The 17,535-nt window shown below is 29.1% G+C and overlaps 4 protein-coding genes across 4 annotated transcripts; 1 reads left to right on the forward strand and 3 right to left on the reverse strand.

Annotated features, from left to right (window-relative positions):
• Window positions 1-693: 693 nt before the first annotated feature.
• On the reverse strand, window positions 694-1,921 carry LOC130900300 (DNA ligase 1). Its single transcript, XM_057810818.1, has 4 exons — window positions 1,781-1,921; window positions 1,388-1,727; window positions 1,016-1,321; window positions 694-960 (listed from the first exon to the last, which is right to left on the reverse strand). The coding sequence occupies exons 1-4, from the start codon at window positions 1,855-1,857 to the stop codon at window positions 730-732; spliced, it is 954 nt and encodes a 317-aa protein (XP_057666801.1). The 5' UTR covers window positions 1,858-1,921; the 3' UTR covers window positions 694-729.
• A 238-nt stretch (window positions 1,922-2,159) lies between these two features.
• LOC130900296 (protein penguin) lies at window positions 2,160-5,179 on the forward strand. Its single transcript, XM_057810815.1, has 8 exons — window positions 2,160-2,493; window positions 2,552-2,877; window positions 3,111-3,429; window positions 3,491-3,711; window positions 4,137-4,313; window positions 4,391-4,622; window positions 4,692-4,909; window positions 4,970-5,179. Exons 1-8 carry the CDS (start codon window positions 2,292-2,294, stop codon window positions 5,138-5,140), a joined length of 1,866 nt encoding a protein of 621 aa, XP_057666798.1. The 5' UTR covers window positions 2,160-2,291; the 3' UTR covers window positions 5,141-5,179.
• Window positions 5,180-5,331: 152 nt separating this feature from the next.
• LOC130900297 (2-Hydroxyacid oxidase 1-like) lies at window positions 5,332-8,496 on the reverse strand. The gene is made up of 7 exons (XM_057810816.1): window positions 8,302-8,496; window positions 6,844-6,995; window positions 6,664-6,784; window positions 6,402-6,536; window positions 6,051-6,285; window positions 5,662-5,890; window positions 5,332-5,447 (listed from the first exon to the last, which is right to left on the reverse strand). The coding sequence occupies exons 1-7, from the start codon at window positions 8,469-8,471 to the stop codon at window positions 5,380-5,382; spliced, it is 1,110 nt and encodes a 369-aa protein (XP_057666799.1). The 5' UTR covers window positions 8,472-8,496; the 3' UTR covers window positions 5,332-5,379.
• A 2,010-nt stretch (window positions 8,497-10,506) lies between these two features.
• LOC130900344 (synaptogyrin) lies at window positions 10,507-16,944 on the reverse strand. The gene is made up of 5 exons (XM_057810886.1): window positions 16,653-16,944; window positions 14,708-14,945; window positions 14,456-14,595; window positions 12,967-13,141; window positions 10,507-12,495 (listed from the first exon to the last, which is right to left on the reverse strand). Exons 1-5 carry the CDS (start codon window positions 16,752-16,754, stop codon window positions 12,464-12,466), a joined length of 687 nt encoding a protein of 228 aa, XP_057666869.1. The 5' UTR covers window positions 16,755-16,944; the 3' UTR covers window positions 10,507-12,463.
• Window positions 16,945-17,535: the final 591 nt, after the last annotated feature.

The following is a 17,535-nucleotide window of genomic DNA, read 5'->3' on the forward strand; positions in this document are numbered from 1 at the left end:
AATTTGAGGAATTATCCCAGCTGATCTCCCACAAAAGATAGATTGGAAATTATGATGTGGGATGTTTCATCTTCTTGAGGACAACTACGTGAAGCGGCAATATAATTTATAATTTCAATTTCCAATAGTTCTTTTGTCATCTGATACTAGTACATCTTTTTTCCATCTCCTACCTCTTGTATAAACATGTCTAATGAGAATCATTGAAATATTTATGATCTTCCTAAACTCCCACAAAAGGTATATTGGGGAAACTATACTGTGGAATGTTCATCTTCTTGAGGACAACTACGTAAAGCAGTAATTTAATTCATAATTCCAATTTCTAGTAGTTCTTTTGTCATCTTTCCACCTTCTATCTCGTATCAATATGTCCAGTGGGAATCCAATTTTAAATGAAATATAGCCTTCAATATTACTATCCTGTACCTGATCCATTAATTTTGAGATTCTAGCCCTAGAACGGATCTACAAAGTTTATTGATCTCTGTTGTTCATTTTAAAAAAAGCTTCTTTAATTCCTGCCCTGCTCTTGATCACATAATAGAGAATTTTATCTCTAAAAGTGGTCCATAGTGTTAATTTTCCTCTTTTTGTTCCATTTTTAGCAGTTTAGTTTATATGTACGATTGAACAATATTATATTAAGAAACTGATTCCGAGATTATTACCAAAAATTAAACACCAGTATTTAAATAATATATTAGTTAAAAAATATATATTTAACAACTATGTTCCTACATACTTTTTTGATTTGAGTTGTTTATAAGCATCAATAATTTCTTGTTGCTGTTTATCTAATTGTCTTCTTAAAGAATTTGGTAGTTCTTTCCTTTTTCCCTTCTTATCTATCACTTTATGACTTGTTTTGTGACTATTATCCTTTATATTTTTACTTTGATTAATCTGACTTGAAGAATTGTTCAACACTGACTTTAAAAGCAAACTTTTATTGCCCGGCTGTAAAAATTAAAAAAAATTATTACTATCTATTATAAAAATGTTCTTCACTTACCCTTGGAACTGTTAATAATTTCTCTGCTTTTTTGGGTTTGATAAGAGTAGGTGGAGCATGGACGATTTCTCCAAATTTCACTGGGTCTTTATACTCTTTAAATTCATCAATATTTTCACTTCCTCTTTTTCCTTTTTTCTCTTTTAGTTTTTTATTCCTCTTTTGCCATTTGGATAATTTCACTGTTTCTATTTTATCCTTGGATTTCTTTTTCTTTTTTAACCCTTTCTCTTCTTTTAGTTTCCTTTTCTTTTCTTTATTGTATAGCAATTCCAATTCATCTTTCTTTCTTTTCACCACTTCTACCTAAGAATTGTATACAAAAATCTAATACATTCTGTAAAAATCTGCATTTTAACTGTACATTCATACCTTGCCTTGTTCGTTTCTTTTAATTTCCACACCATATTTTTCTTCAAATTTTGCTTCTTTTACAGTTTCCATACATATTCTATTCATACGACGAACAAATTCTCTATCAGTTTCATCAGGAAATTGTACAAAGTTACGTGCGGGTTTTTCTGGTTTACTAGGTGAAAATTTATCGGAATTGATATTTTTTTTTAAATTAGTACCAGTTCGTTTTTTATTTCGTTTTGTAAATATCTCTCCAGTTTTGGTTTTATTTTTCAAATCGATAATTCTTTGAAGAGTTTTTGATACTTCCTGGTGTTCAGGATTAGAGGGAGGCGCATTAACCTTATTTTTTATACTAAAAATATTCACTTAAATATATAAATTGGGAACATACTGAATAATAGCTACCTTTCAAATCTTACAGCTGCCTGTTTTTCAGGATCTCTGATACCTCGATGTTTTCGTCCAGGAATTTTCCTACCCATCTTTAAATAATATAATAAATTATATATTTATTAAATTAGAACATGAAGAAGATTTGTACAAAAGTAAGGTTAGTAGTTCATAAGATCATGTTTTGATATATTGTTTTATCTGTGATTTATAACTGCTACCATCAAAATTCTACCACTTGATATTGATCGATTTAAAAAAAATTACCATTTATTTAGTTTCTGAGATGATTGTTTTATTATGTTCCTCTGCTAAGTACGCAAAATTACTCAAAATAATACTTTAACAACATTTATATTTCAGGAATCGTACCGTAGCACTTTATTCCTGCATCACAGAAATATGGTTCTATGTGTGATAAACATAACCTCTTTAATACATTTTTATATTTACACGTGTAGTGTGTTTGTCTCGGGTTTGAGAAACTTTTAAGTTCGTCTAAATCTTATTTTAAGTTTGAAATTTAATGACTATGAAAAAAACGTCGTCAAGTAATGATCATACAGAAAGCCCTCCAGCTAAAAAACAGAAAAACAATGAGAAAGAAAGTCCTCCAAAAAATAAGAAACAGAATGGTTTAGAAAAAGGAATAAAATATGCTAAAAAGAATCTACAAACTATTGTAAAAAAACCAAACTCTAAATTCACATCAAATAATACATTTAAAGGTAAAATATATGAAAATTAATTTGTTGGTGAAGTGAAATTGTGTTTTGAAAATTCTAGGAAAGTATGATAAAAATAAACCTAAAGCGGAGATTTTTGAAAACTGGAATGAATTCAAAAAGAAAAAGAAGGAACTTAAACTAAAGCGAAAACAATCTAGGGAGGGATATGATGTTATAGTTAAGGCTAAACAAATTGGTGAAGATCTAAGAAAAAAATCATTACCTGGTGGCGAACCAAAACGTATCCAACTAATCAATGAACTACATAGTTTACTAAAAGCGGGTGGACATTATCCCAAATTTGTTCTGGCTCATGATACTGCAAGATTAGTACAGTGGCTATTAAAGTATTCTTCAGATACTGTAATTGATCAGATATCAAAGGTTTGCCTTGACTATTATTATTAGGAACTTCACAATACAGAGACTAGATCATACTAAACTCTAGTTTTAGTTGTAATTATTTTTTTGGATAAGATATGTTATAATTTTCTAGTTGGAAAATTTTATATTATATCTCATTATATCTGCTCAGTTAGCTTAGTTCTATTCAGATTTCTTATTAAGTTTGATACTAGGGTATTACTGACACAATGATCATAATAAAACATTTTTAGGAACTTGTTCCTGTAAGTGTAAATATGCTACAATCAAAATATGGTATTCATTGTGTGAAACGCCTGTTAAAGTACGGAAGTAATGAAATACGTAATCAAGTTATAGATGCCATGATGGGTCAAGCCGTCAAACTATCAACTCATGCTATCAGTTCTCCAGTAATGGAATATGCATATTCAACTTGGGCTAGTCCCCTTCAAAAACAGTATCTTATTCAAGAGTTTTTTGGAGATCTCTATAAGAACTCAAAGGATAAAAATGTAAAACACTTGAGGGATACTTACAAAGACAATCCTACTTTAAAAAATGCTAATTTAGGTATATATTGGTAAAGGTGTGAAAAAAATATTTCAATAATTTGTTTCATTTACATTTTCAGGTGCTACAAAAGCTAATTTATTAAGAGTTATAAATAAATCTTTTCTGGATTCTGGTTTGGTACAAACAGTTTTATATCAGTACCTCAGCGAATGTTCTGAAGAAGACAAAAAAGAATTTATCAGTCTTTTGGCTCCACATATTGTTGTTATCAGTAATAGTAAGGATGGTGCAAGAGCAGCTATGCAATGTATTTGGCATGGATCCACTAAAGACAGAAAAGTAAAATCACTCATTTTAATCCGACATTCTAATATTTATTCTTAGTTTTACTGTTTCTATTGTAATATGAAATGAATTTTTGATATATCCTTGACTAAAACTATACAATAAGTCCAGGAACTCAAATACCTGGGAGTGGCAGTGACAAACATGAATCAGAACATTTGGAGCCCTAGGAGGAGTATAAAAATCAAAAGATATTTCAAGAGTCGTTAAATTATGCATTTACAAGACAGTTATAGAACCAACAGTAGTTTTTTGAATTGCTTTTCCATATTTTTGCTACATTAGTTGTTTTACTTATTATACTTTGAAATAACTTCAGATAATTGTTTTTGTTGTTGTGCTAATTATCTTCTAGTCACGCACACATTATCCAAATTCTGATATATATTTTCAACATTTAAAGTTCATTTTGGTTATAGATAATCATGAAAACTATAAAGGAACATGTAGTAGATTTGTGTAAACATGAACATGGACATTGTACAGTTATAACACTGTTGGACTGCATAGATGACACTGTGCTATTACATAAAATTATACTCTCAGATATTTTGAACAATGCTAAAGATTTGGCTGTGAACGAGTGGGGTAGAAAGGTAATAAATGCTATTAAAACCTCTTAATGATAATTCTTTAACAAATTAGACACAGATTTCATCGTATTATATTATAGGTTTTGCTTTGGTTAGTAGCACCAGCTGATTCAACGAAATTCCACACTGTTTTTATTAAAGAATTGACGGAAGGAAGGGAATCCTCCACCTGTAAAAAGTCTCCCGAATTGAGAAGAAAGGAAATATTAGGATATTCCATTAAAACTTTATTAGAATTAGTATCAAACGATTCGAAATTTTGGTTATCTTCTCCCTCATTAGCTATTGAAATGTTAGCTATAGTGAAAGCGGGTAAGAAAGTGATAAGATTCTTTTAAATTTTAAACAAAACTTTTTTTATTATGAATATACTTGTTTTAGGTAGCGGTAGTGATTTGGAAAAAGCATACAGTGGTTTAGTAGATGTTTTAGTTGATCCCAAATGGTCAGTTAAAGAAAACGACAAGGATGTATTGGGCATTGAAAACGCTGGTATTCATATGGCTTTAAAAAAACTCGCACAATTTGATAAGATTAAATTAGAAAACGGTGATGTTACATTTGGGTTTGTTTTAGTCGAAAAATTAAATGAAGCAATTGTAAGTGATTTATTTTCAGCATTAATGTATTTGCTTGATATGTAATCAATTGTGTTTTAGTTGGATGTTTGGTTGAAGCTTAATAGGGGATGTTTTATATTAGTAGCAATATTTGAGAATGGCTCAGAGGCTACGCAAAATACTATGAAACAAAAATTGAAAAAACATTTGAAATTGTTAAAAAAACAACAAACAGCAGGCGCAAAAATTTTAACAAAGAAAGTATCTTAGATATATTTTGAATAGAATTAAAGATTAATCAATATCTTATTTTTCTTTTTATTTATTTATAAGCAATCAGGCCCCTTCAAAACTGATTTTTCTTCATCTATATTGTCGCATACAAATAGCTCAATTTTGTTAGTTTCTGTTTTTGGTAAATCTCTTGTTGTTTTTAAATTTATTTAATTGAAAGAAATATAAACATGTTGATCAAATTTTTATTTTGCTTTCAAATTTTCAAGACAAAATTACAGTTTTGAGTAATATGACTCATGGACCACTTTCTCTGGTGTTATTTCATCCAAACTACAACATCCTAAAAATAAATTCGAAAGCTACATAATGACAATTATTGATTAAATTTATTATCAATGTCTTTTTCAACTTGACTTGTGATACATCCATTTGCCTAAGCCAATTAAAACAAGTTCCCTTAAACCAGTTAAGTAATTTTTGAAATATTCAACTGGTTTGAAAGATACTTGACATTGCATCAATTCTATATTACAAATCGTATTAAATTTCATTACCTGAAATAGCTAATGCTATATCAAGTTCGTTTCGAAGAATATTCAAGACGTTTTTAACACCTTCTGTTCCACTGTGTGCAAGCCCCCAAATTGCAGGTCTTCCTACGAACACCATTTTTGCACCAAGAGCTATAGCTTTGTATACATCTGTACCATCTCTAAATCCACAATCTATATATACTTCAACTTTGTCTCCTACTGCTTGAACAATTTCAGGTAGTACTTCTATCTAAAAATTTTATTTCTGGCGCTCAAAGATATACATAAAAATAATAATAAAAAATCATTACAATACATATTTCAGTTCAATTATATCTAGAATTGGGGAAAAGGGTATGATTTTTAATATTAACTACTAGATAGGTACTATATTTAGCATAATAGCTTACTGTTGTTGGTAGACTGTCTAACTGTCTACCTCCGTGATTTGAAACTATAATGGCAGAGACTCCAGCTTCAATCGCTAAAATAGCATCCTCAGCAGATAGTATACCTTTAGCTACAATAGGAAGTTTCGTTATTGTTTTCAACCATTTAATATCATTCCATTGCGCTGACGGATCTGATATTACTCGTATGTCGTCCATTTTTTGTTGTTCCATATATTTTTTTAGAACACCAAGTCTAAAATACACCACCGTTATTTAAAAAACAACATAGATGGTTCAAATTGATCTATATTAGTTTATATTTGGCAAGAGGTGTTCGTAAAGATGATTTTTTTTAAATATACTACTCACTGCAAATGTTGAGGTAGGTATAGTTTATTCCTAGCTGATGCTAAACGAATTCCTAGTACTGGAAAATCACAAGTAACCACTATAGCTTCAAATCCATTCCTTTCAGCGTTGGTTATAACGTCCTCGTTTATTTTTCTATGATTTCAAAATAATTTAATTTATTATGATCACTCTGTATAATATATTCGAATTAAAAACTGTGTAAAGTGGTTCAGGGATTGAAATTTGAATTCATGGATCTAACAACCCAAATGATAAATACCTGTCAGAAAAAATGAAAAGCTGTAACCATTTCCTTCCATGTGGAGCAGCTTTCACTACATCTTCTATACTAGTTGTCGAATAGATACTCATGATATAGATTGTGTTTAACTCTTGTGTAGCTGGAATATTTTTTATAACAATCTCATATTTATTGGAGCGATTAATTATTGATAATTACCTCTAGCAATAGCTGTTTCTCCATTGGGATGGGCAAGTTTTTGCATAGCTGTAGGTGCAACACCAATCGGCATTGATATATCTTTTCCCAATATTTTAATCTTTAGATTTCTATGGGCTACATTGCAAAGATATCGAGGTCTTATTTTATATCTACAAATAAAAAGTTTTCACCTTTAGTTTAGTGACCTTCTTTGAAGAAGGGGATGGAATATAACCTCATTAAATGAAATAATTTGTGATTTTTTGTAAAGCTTACTTATTTTGAACTGTTTACTCAAATAATGGGGCTTAAAGTGCGTTTTACTGGTAATTTCATTCATTTTTAGATTTCCCATAACAGTTAGTTCAAATCGTTGACTGCAAACTACAAAATAACTCATAATTTACCTCCCTGAGGAGATTCGTCTTACATAAATCAAGTAATAAATAGTAATAAATTTGTATTCAAATTAGTATTTTTAATGATATTATGTAATTAATAAAACTGAGAAAATTGCCTTGGCAGTCAACGTGTTAAATGTAAATTTTACGGTTGTAAGGTTATATTTTGATTATACAAAATATTCAAACATGAAATTTCAGTTGGTTCTAGATTATTCAATAACGTTTTTATGGTTTTATTATTATTTCTCATAGTAACTTTCTTTTTCTAAATAATATTATATTTTGGAAACTAGTAGTATCTAATCTCTGGATAATCACAAAAAACTTTCCAATTTAATTGACTTTGAGAGCCTGTATCTCAGAAAAAATGAGTATTTAAATCCTTGTAAATCACAGATCCGATAAAATAATTCTTTGTGAACTTCCTAACTTTCCTTAGCACCTTCTAAGTTTAAGGGTTTGGAAGATATAATCAAAATTAGGGAATCAAGATAATTTTTATAATTTTTGACCAATCATAATAAGAAGGTAGACTTTGAGAGCCTGTATCTCAGAAAAATATGAGTATTTGAATGCTGGTAAATCACAGATTTGATAAAATAATTCTTTGTGAACTTACTAACTTTCCTTAGCACCTTCTAAGTTTAAGGGTTTGGAAGATATAATCAAAATTAGGGAATCAAGATAATCTTTATAATTTTTGATCAATCATAATAAGAAGGTAGACTTTGAGAGCCTGTATCTCAGAAAAAATGAGTATTTGAATGCTTGTAAATCACAGATCTGATAAAATAATTCTTTGTGAACTTCCTAACACCTTCCTTAGCACCTTTTAAGTTTAAGGGTTTGAGAAATATACTCAAAATATTTACAATTTGTTTGTATCAAAATAAGAAGGTAGATTTTGAGACCTTATAAATTAGAGAAAAGAAATATTTGAAATCTACCAATTCCACAGTGTATAGAACGTTTTTTAAAAATGGGTTAAGGTACTAAAGCAACTTTTATATTATAAAGGGCTTGGAAGATATTAATAGCATTAATAAAAAAATTAATAATCAGTGTTACTTACTTTTTAAATGCATTTGTATTACTTTTGAGAGTTTCTTGTTGCCCACTGCCTTCGGCAAAAAACTCGTATACACATTTGGATAAAGTTTTTTGGGAATATTTTTCATAATCATCGATACAAACTAGATTAGTTTTAATAGAGTTTTCTATAGGTACGTGAAGAGCAAGCATTTTTATTCTAGTCTACAAATCTATTGTAAAATTTATAAGCTGGTATCTACTTTTATTGTTATCGTCGTCATTTAAAGTCAAATATTTGTTCAGTATCAAAATAAAATCATTTATCAGTGAAAATATTTTGAAAACGGACTATACAATTAGAACTGCAGACATAGTTAATAATTTTTTGTGTGTAGATTAATATTATTTCATTCATTGAATATTCTTTATTAATTGGTCTTGATCGATTATTAATTGGGTATTAATGTCGAAATTGAAATACAACTGGGTTAATTTCACTTCGAATACCTTCCACTTATTATGAGAAGTGATTCAGAAGTTCTATTTTGAAATATAATTCTCTCCAAGAAGTGTAATAAAATGTGAGAAGAACCACTAGATTGGTTATTTGTCTTTTTTAGTTTTACCGAAATGATTAAAGTGGTAAAAAAAATAAATAATAAAATAGATTAAATTAATTTTGAACTTAGTATACCTGCTAGTAATCAACCAATATTATTAATATAGGAAAGTGTTATAATTTTCCTTACACTTAACCTCAAAATTTCTCCTACAATAGGTTCTATAATATTGATGATATAATGAATAGAAACAAAAATAAAGTATATTTATAAATAACATTTATTGATAACATAAATATTACACGTAATAAATGTTTTATACATTCAAATTTCCAAAACTAAAAAAACATTCTTTTCTAATATAAAAATGAGGATCATCTTTTCCCAGACGAAATTTACATGAAAGTAACACCTTAAAATCCTTAAAATACCTTATTATATGGATATTTATTAAACAATTTTAATACCAAACGTGGTTAATTATATTTAAAGAAATCTCTATGTAAAACCACTTTTTTTCCAAATCGAAAATGAAGTTGTGGGAAGTATATTGGGCAGACTAAGAGATCCGTTATTGTCCGGTTTCAAGAGCACACAGCTCGTTTGAAATATGGTTAAGTAGTCAAGAAATAAAGAGAAGACTCCCGGCAAGGAGGTTTTCCCGCTGGAATTTATTGGTTGGAAAATTTAGTATAAAACAGGTAAGTCAAGTCATTAGGTTGCAGATAAACTTCAGAAGATAACTTGGTTATCGAAATGCGCGTTAGGCAGTGTAATCGTAAGTGTTGGTGTAGTGTAAACAGTGTATTCAATATGCAAATAATATTATTGCCTGAATCAAATTGAAACGCTCCTTGAATCGATTCGCTTAGTGACTGAAATAATACGAGTCGAATATGAATCGATTAAAAAAATATACATTTAAAATGACATTTAATCGTTTGTGTTAAACAAAGATAGTGTTAGCAGCGAGTAAGGTTAGGTTAGGTTAATATTACTTCAACACTTCAGTCATAATAGACCAAAATTTGAATACAATAACTAGAATTGAAAAATGCGAGTATAAAATGATCATTGGGAAACATTATTTAGAGTTTTTAGAAGTGCATAATAAAATTATTACAAATAGATTTAGCACACATTTCAATGGAAAACAAAAAAGTGTTTTCCTTTGAAAATATTTATTCGATGTAGTTTCTTTCTATTGAAATTTATTCAGAACAATAAAGTTTTAAAGATCTTAAGGTAATACAAGAAAAAAGCGACTTAACTTAAACCAGATCAATTTTCGAGAATATAATTATTGCTAAGAAACGCTAAAACTATCACCTTCACAGGAACAATGTATCTATGTAATATTCTATACACGTTCAAGCAGCATAAATCGAATTTGGTTTATTTTTAACACAAAAAACAATAGTGCATCGTTGTATTCGGTTTTTAAGTGAATTTTTTCAAGTATTTCTAATGTTAGAATAAATATTAAACTTTCCTGTGATTCATTTTATTGTCATTTTTGATATTAAAATAAATTATATAAGTTCTCTTTCAATATAACATACATTTTCTTTATTTAAATCACTTACAAAAAAATTATCAATGCACATCTTGTAGATAATGGAAGTAAAATCGGATGACTTGTCTCAGGGGATGATTTCGGGGGAAAAATGTTTTTTATTTCAAAATTTTTGTATGTAAGAATTTGAGAGTAATATATTCACTATGTTCTAAGATAATAAATGATGATTATAATGAATAAGGTGTTTCTAAATGCCCCAAAGCAGGTAACAATTATTCTGAAACCACCTCTGTCCAATTTGATTCGGTTATATCCAATTTTTTTGGATAAACAGATGTATAAAGGTGGATTCATTACTTTTTCACCCCACGATACGTCTTTTCAATCATACGTTGCCGTTACTTTCTGCGGTTAGACGTGACGATATGTCCGTATAAGTCACTTTCGTTCTAGAACCGGCCTAGAACATCTACTAAAGGTATTTGAATTTATTTTAATAAAATATGGTACGTAAAAATCTCAAAGTAAGTCACCCGACTTTACGGTAGCAATATTTGAAAAATTGGTTGCGCAATTTCATTTTTTTTTGTTAATGCTTGGTATGTTTTTCTTAATTAATAATCTCCAATGTATGAGATAAAAAATTTTTATAATGCTAAATGTGAAAATAAAAAAAATGTTTCTAGCAACTACATACGTTATAAATGGCCACCACAAGGATACAACAAATTATAAAAATTTTCTACGAAAGCCTGATATTCTCACACATAGATACAATAATATTTAATGTAATATCGACTGTACATTGAACTGTTTACTAAAATAATTATTTCAACATTTATTTATATATTTATATTCAACATTTTTTTAATCACTACATTATTTTACAATAAAGTAGAAGGAAAAACCGGTAGGTATCGAAGGAAAATTTGAAAACTTATCGAAAATGCATTAGTTATAATATAATGAAATTTTTTATCAATCCCAATCAAAGATTAACAATATTTTAAACGAAATCTATAAAAAAATAAGTTTGTTCTTTACTGTTTGACATATGTCAAGTGTTATTTCCTCTAATGAATAAAATGTGAGGTTAAGTTGTGTGAATAAGAAAATGTGACTTTTGACTAGAATAAAGATTAATTTCAATTTATCAGAAAGCATTTTAATCGACAAAATATTTTGGCAACTGAAATAATAAATTCAATAGATAGACTTTGTTAATATTGTTATTTTATTTTCGATAGTTTTCAAATTTCCTCTTCTGTTTATAAAACTAGCCTCATAGGTAATCACAATCTTTTAAAAATAACATCCGGTGATATAAGTGACTAGCAAAGCAGACATATTGGTCATAATGAAACTTCAAACGTATATAGCTTACTTCAAATAATTATCATGCAGCACTTTTTATAATGAAAACCTACACATGCAAAAACACATATCGGTATGCGTGGATCCCATCTTTATCAATCCATTATTTTCAAAATTGTATATGGCATCTTGCTTGTCATTTTACCATCATTGGTGGTGAAATATTTGAAATTTGATTTGAAAGCAACGTTTACATATAAACTGTTTGAAATAACAATCAAAACATTAAGATGGAATCATAATTAAACCAGAAAACAAATATGTAGATGAAGATTTACAATATGACTCAACTCATAAAGTCATTTCGATGGTCTAAAATGGGTCATGGAACTGGGTACCAATATTTTTAGAAAATGTAGGGGAAGGAAATTGAAAGAAGCATCTGGAACTATAGATTAAATTATAAACAAGTGGACGTAAAGAAAAAAAATTTAGTCACAAATAATTTTATAAAATGGAATGGCGTTTAAAGGTTAGTAAGTATAAACAACCAATTTTTACCAAAGTTTCCGTTAGTGTCACGATTCCAAATGAAGTAAATTACATACATCGATTACATCAAAATGTAACAACCAGTCTATCCACTATTTTGTACACGAAACCAATAATATTGAGTTTTATTAATACTTGCTTCCTAAGTACAATAATGACTGTTAACGTTGCGGATGTAAAATCATCCTGGATTTCTTGACGAATCAGAATTACTGTTGAAAATTCTCTAGTTGAAGAGTCATCGTCCACAACTGGTTTTAATAAGTCGGGGCTTGGAAATCTGACGGACCTACATAAGAAAAATTATCATTAATAAATTAATAATATAGAAATGTTGTTCGAAACTACTTTTAATTTTTTAAAAACATAATTTGTTAACAATAAACAATCGGTATTCCACTAAACTAATTCTAATTTATTTCAATGGACAACAATATTTGTTTAATCCATATTGTATATTGCTCTATGGAATCCGATGGTCGTATGGTACATTTTTATATGTTATCAGAGTACTAAGAGCTGCTACAACATCCCCTGAACCTTTTTTGTTGTATAAAACATCATACAAGATAGTAAAATTTAATGTTAATACTAATTAACACCAAAGTGAAAAACAATGAGTCCAGCTTTTGGACGGTATTGTATTTATATTATAAAAAAATTATTTTAGTACTTATAGATATGACCAAGAAAATAAATAACATGATTTGATTAATTTTATGAAATAACAAATTTTATCAAGTATTTTTTTTAAACTTACCTCTAGGAATAGGTCCAGTCGAGAAGGGTGGTTCTTGATAGGGTTGTTCCGAATCCGGACCACCAGGATAAGATGGATACGAAGTAGCCATACCTGATTCGTTTTCATAATTTGTTGCAAATGCACTACCAGCACCTTGACGGAAACGCTGATATGCAAAAAACGCAGAGCCAGCCTAATTCAAAAGAAAATTTATTTGACATTAGAATTTCAGTTTATTATCGTTAAAAAAATGGAAAAACAATATATAAACATGATCTATAATCCGTATTTTTAATTTTATGTAGTTTTCGATATTATAATTTCAATAAAAAAAAGCTCAGAATAATTATAGAAACATATTTCAAATATAGAAACCTGATAACACTTGTTTTAAACACGTTTATTTAATTTAAATCTTCTTCTAGAACTAGAGTATTGGGATTTTAATTTTCAATTTCCTTTCATCAAGTTTTTCAACTTTTTCTGAATCTTTACTGCTACATTTATCTGCTGTATTGTTTTCCATCTTCCGGTGCTACTTGTTGTAGCCAAATTTTCCTGGATCTTCCTTTTCTTTCATCTTTTTGCATCTGTTACTTTTCTTATTATGCTTTGTTGTGTTCTTCTCTATATATACGTATCGGTTTAAACAACTTTTAACTATTTTGTTTTCTATTGGTTCCTTTTCTATAATTACCTCATTTGTTTTTCTATCCATTTTCCTGCTATTTTCCTCAGAGCTGCTACCATTCTACTCTGTATCTTTTCACACATCACAAGAAACTGCCTGTCCAATACATACCAAATATGTTCTATGGGGTTTAAATCAGAATGAAATGACAAATCCATAGTTTATATTGTGTGATGGTGAAGCAAGGTCATGGGTCATTGGGTTATATTCTCCTATTTCTTAATTTAGACCTTCATTTAATTATTATAAGCTCTATAACCATCTATATAACGAAACCCCAAATCAGAATTCACTGGTAGCCAATCTGTGGTTTAATTTCTGCGATGAACCTTCATTTAACTACCACAAGATCTGTTTTTCATATGGATTAACCCCAACACCAATTATTACAGATCCACCAACAAATTTTCCATCTTTTTATGTTTTTGCTTCAGTGCATGAGGCTAAATACTAATTTCTACTGTCCCAGTTGCTAATTAAGGAAACTATCTTGCTTACCCCATCTTAGTTATTGTAATTTTTTTGAAAAAAATTAAATAGGTTAAATGTGGGACCCCCCAATTATTTTGAGCAGTGTAATTTGAATTATAAAATGATCTAGTGCATGGCTCAGTTTAAATTTGTGACCTTTAACCTAATAATTAACCTACAGTAATGAAAAGTGATGAATTAATTGAAATAACATTCCGTATGCAATGCAATTGTAAATATATACGGAGTTTAAAGAAAAATTAAATCTTTGATGGCCATAAAAAAGCAATAAAATCAAATGAAATTAAATAATCCTCCAATTTGTTAATGCCACAAAATTCTTACCCAAGTGAAAATGGAAAAAAATGAGAAAGCAATGGCAGCCTGTACGTTATTTACTCCAACACCAAATGGAGGAGGCTCTGATTTTCCCCACTGACTTGCTAGGTACCAAAACCCTACAAAGTAGAGGAAAGCCCAAAAACCTGAAAGTAATTTTTGATAATACATATCCATATCACTATAATTACATGAAATTTGATTTTTTTAACATCTCGTTGTTGGTATTTTGTTATTATTCGTTAAACCTAGACTTACTTGAAAAGCCTAGGTCGCCCAAAACGAAGTGTTTCCTAGTTTTAACCGATGACATCTGTTCGAATAGATATTCTCCGACAAGTAATCCCATGCTTGCTAAAAATGCTATAACACTTATACCGACACCGTAATTACATGCGTTTGCATCGTCGTTGTAGAGACAAAGGTGTTTTTTACTTGTCGCGTCAATTTTCCAACCTTGGGATGATATACAACCAAATACTATTATGGAAAACAGCTATAATAAAATAAATTTCACGGATAAATACACTAAAATTAGGAGCTCATAATATAAAGTAATAATTGTTAAAGACCATTTAAAAATTGAGTACCACAGTTTTTATAGACATTAATTTGTTATAGACCCCCCTCTCCATTCAAATAATTCAATAAAACCCCAGTTCCATTGCTTAAACTTCTGTATCTACCTACGTTCTACAATTATAGTTCAGTTTTTTTAATTGTTAGAGCATAAGCTCCTTTTTATTCATATATTATCTACCTACTCATTTCTTCTTTAGTAATTTTCATCTGTGTTTCCGTTTCCTTCCTGATTCAATTTTTTTCCTCAGTTCTACAGTTGCCAGGTTGGGAGTTTAACTACCCAAAAGATTCACCATAATGAAAACAACAAATTTAACTCCAAGAACTGGGCTGTAAGCATCCTGGCTTTCCATAGATAACTCCCAGTTCTTCTAATTTAATTTATAACTGCTTTTTATGCATCGTGCTCTTGTGGATACGCAGTTGATGTATATTTGTTGTTTTCTAATAAATTTATTTTTTGCCGAAACTTTTTTTATTGTTGGCAACAATATTAATTTGGAGATTCGTGTTCGGGGATAGTTTGTTTAGTTTTTATTAGATTTTGCAGATACTCACTTTTAACGTTCGTTAAAAAATGAATTCACCCCATCTGAGTACCAGTTATTTATATACGTTAACTGTGGCCGAAAACCACTTCCTAAGGAAGAATCTCCAATCGAGAAAGTGAGGTTATAAGTTTCAAAATATAAAAATGTATTATACAATAAGAAAAAACGAAGGGTTAACAAACGAGGACTTTATCAAATTCATAAAAAACTTAAATTTGACTGAAAGATTAGGTAATACCTACAAAACTTTGGAATAATTAATATACCTACAAATAATGATTAAATTTAGGAAGTATTTACACATTTCTCTATTTAGTATACATAATCTTTATCCTACTTTGTGCACCTACTCATTTTGTTTATAGTGATAAACTATTTGAGTGAACTAATTCGTTGTTAGTCGTAAAAAATGTAATAAAGATCAAATAACTGGAAGAACTGTATATATTTAAGACAGAAAATAGGATAAGACCAATATAATTATTAGTATTCCGAAAAGAATGAATAAAAATAGTATCCAAATTAAGAAGAAAATATAAACAAATGACAAATTAGATCGTTTATATAATGGGTCTCATGAAATAATTAGGAATAAAAGTATTAATGTCGTAATAAAAATCGAATACAATCAAATTACAAATCGACATAGTTTAAATATAGAATCTCTTGTATATAGTACAAGAATGTAGGTTATTAATATTAAGCAATAAGTTTGAAGAAATGAACAAACTTTTATACAATATTTATATAATCCAAACATTTTATTTAGATCCTAATGTAGCATAATAATATGTTTATATTATAATATTTATACACAATTCTTAGTTTAATAAAAAACTTGCAACGTATTAATTAACTTTGTAAAACTGACATCTTTATTTAAAACAATAAATTTTATTTTTCATGATATTTTGATGTTGACCCATTTCAAATTCAAATAATCAATATCATCTGACACACCCCCACCAAGAATCTCCCCCGTATATTGATTTGGTAATAAAAAAGATTTTAAGTTTATTTGTTGTTAATAATTTGAAAATAAAGTATTTTCAATAAATAAAAAGACTTACCCAGCATACTACACGAAGTATCACCTGAGGTCTTTGAATGAACGAAATTGGATCGAAAACTCCACCGGCTTTTCCTCCACCGTACGCACCAGCAGCCTCCATGTTTTGAATATCCCTTTATTTAATTCCTGCGCTGACTCCTTTGAATGTCGAAATTGGGACACCTGACATGGAACTTAAACATCATAGATCTACTTAATACAAAAATCATTTAAATTCGACTCGTCGGCATCTTATGGTATATACACAGGTGCTTTACTAGCGATTTGATATAAATACCTACAAACTATATGTATGTTTATAAAATTTTTATTATATCTAATGAATTTTGGCAACATTGTATCAGTGTATTATTATGTCTGCTTCGAATATAGGCATTCAGCAATCCACTACAGTAATCCATGTTGCCTGTACCAGAAGTTCGAAATATTTAATGTGTTACTAATTCACACATTGAAAATTGTTTTTGCATTTAAATAAATTATTACAACGGCTTTGATATTTTCAATTACTTATTAATAGAAAGTAAACAAAACAAGTGTAGTAATATATGAAATGAGTTTAATAAATTTTAAAATTATATCAATTAACCTTTAACAACAGAGAAATCATTTTTCAGTGTATTTGCAACTAAGAACTACTATAAAAAAGTGAGGTTATATTTTTGATGTTTAGCGAAGATTAGCCCATAATAAGTTGGTAAACTTGGACGTCAAGAGCGCGTATAGGCGCCATCATTGTGTGAGTTACCACAGTTTCTCAACAATTTGAACTAACTTTGACATTTATGAACGTCTAGAGGGCGTGATGCTTGCGTTCATTATGAGTACCGCTGAAGACGTAGAGGTCGTCAATTTGGTTTAGAATACCAAATAAATCATGA

Source organism: Diorhabda carinulata, chromosome 12, assembly GCF_026250575.1.
Source record: "Diorhabda carinulata isolate Delta chromosome 12, icDioCari1.1, whole genome shotgun sequence".
Taxonomy (NCBI): domain Eukaryota; kingdom Metazoa; phylum Arthropoda; class Insecta; order Coleoptera; family Chrysomelidae; genus Diorhabda; species Diorhabda carinulata.

Bases quoted from the DNA above. Each gene is read 5' to 3' on its own strand.
- LOC130900300 (XM_057810818.1), bottom strand. From the start codon at position 1,857: ATGGGTAGGAAAATTCCTGGACGAAAACATCGAGGTATCAGAGATCCT. The intron at 1,322-1,387 runs GTATGAATGTAC...TACAATTCTTAG, and splicing joins AAAGAAACGAACAAGGCAAG to GTAGAAGTGGTGAAAAGAAA. The intron at 961-1,015 runs GTAAGTGAAGAA...TAATTTTTACAG, and splicing joins AATTATTAACAGTTCCAAGG to CCGGGCAATAAAAGTTTGCT.
- LOC130900296 (XM_057810815.1), top strand. From the start codon at position 2,292: ATGACTATGAAAAAAACGTCGTCAAGTAATGATCATACAGAAAGCCCT. The intron at 3,430-3,490 runs GTATATATTGGT...TTACATTTTCAG, and splicing joins TTTAAAAAATGCTAATTTAG to GTGCTACAAAAGCTAATTTA. The intron at 4,910-4,969 runs GTAAGTGATTTA...ATTGTGTTTTAG, and splicing joins AAAAATTAAATGAAGCAATT to TTGGATGTTTGGTTGAAGCT.
- LOC130900297 (XM_057810816.1), bottom strand. From the start codon at position 8,471: ATGCTTGCTCTTCACGTACCTATAGAAAACTCTATTAAAACTAATCTA. The intron at 6,537-6,663 runs GTATTTATCATT...TTGAAATCATAG, and splicing joins CTTTTCATTTTTTCTGACAG to AAAAATAAACGAGGACGTTA. The intron at 5,448-5,661 runs GTAATGAAATTT...ATTTATTTTTAG, and splicing joins TATAGCATTAGCTATTTCAG to GATGTTGTAGTTTGGATGAA.
- LOC130900344 (XM_057810886.1), bottom strand. From the start codon at position 16,754: ATGGAGGCTGCTGGTGCGTACGGTGGAGGAAAAGCCGGTGGAGTTTTC. The intron at 14,596-14,707 runs GTAAGTCTAGGT...AATTACTTTCAG, and splicing joins GGGCGACCTAGGCTTTTCAA to GTTTTTGGGCTTTCCTCTAC. The intron at 13,142-14,455 runs GTAAGAATTTTG...CTTTTGAATTAG, and splicing joins TTTTTTCCATTTTCACTTGG to GCTGGCTCTGCGTTTTTTGC.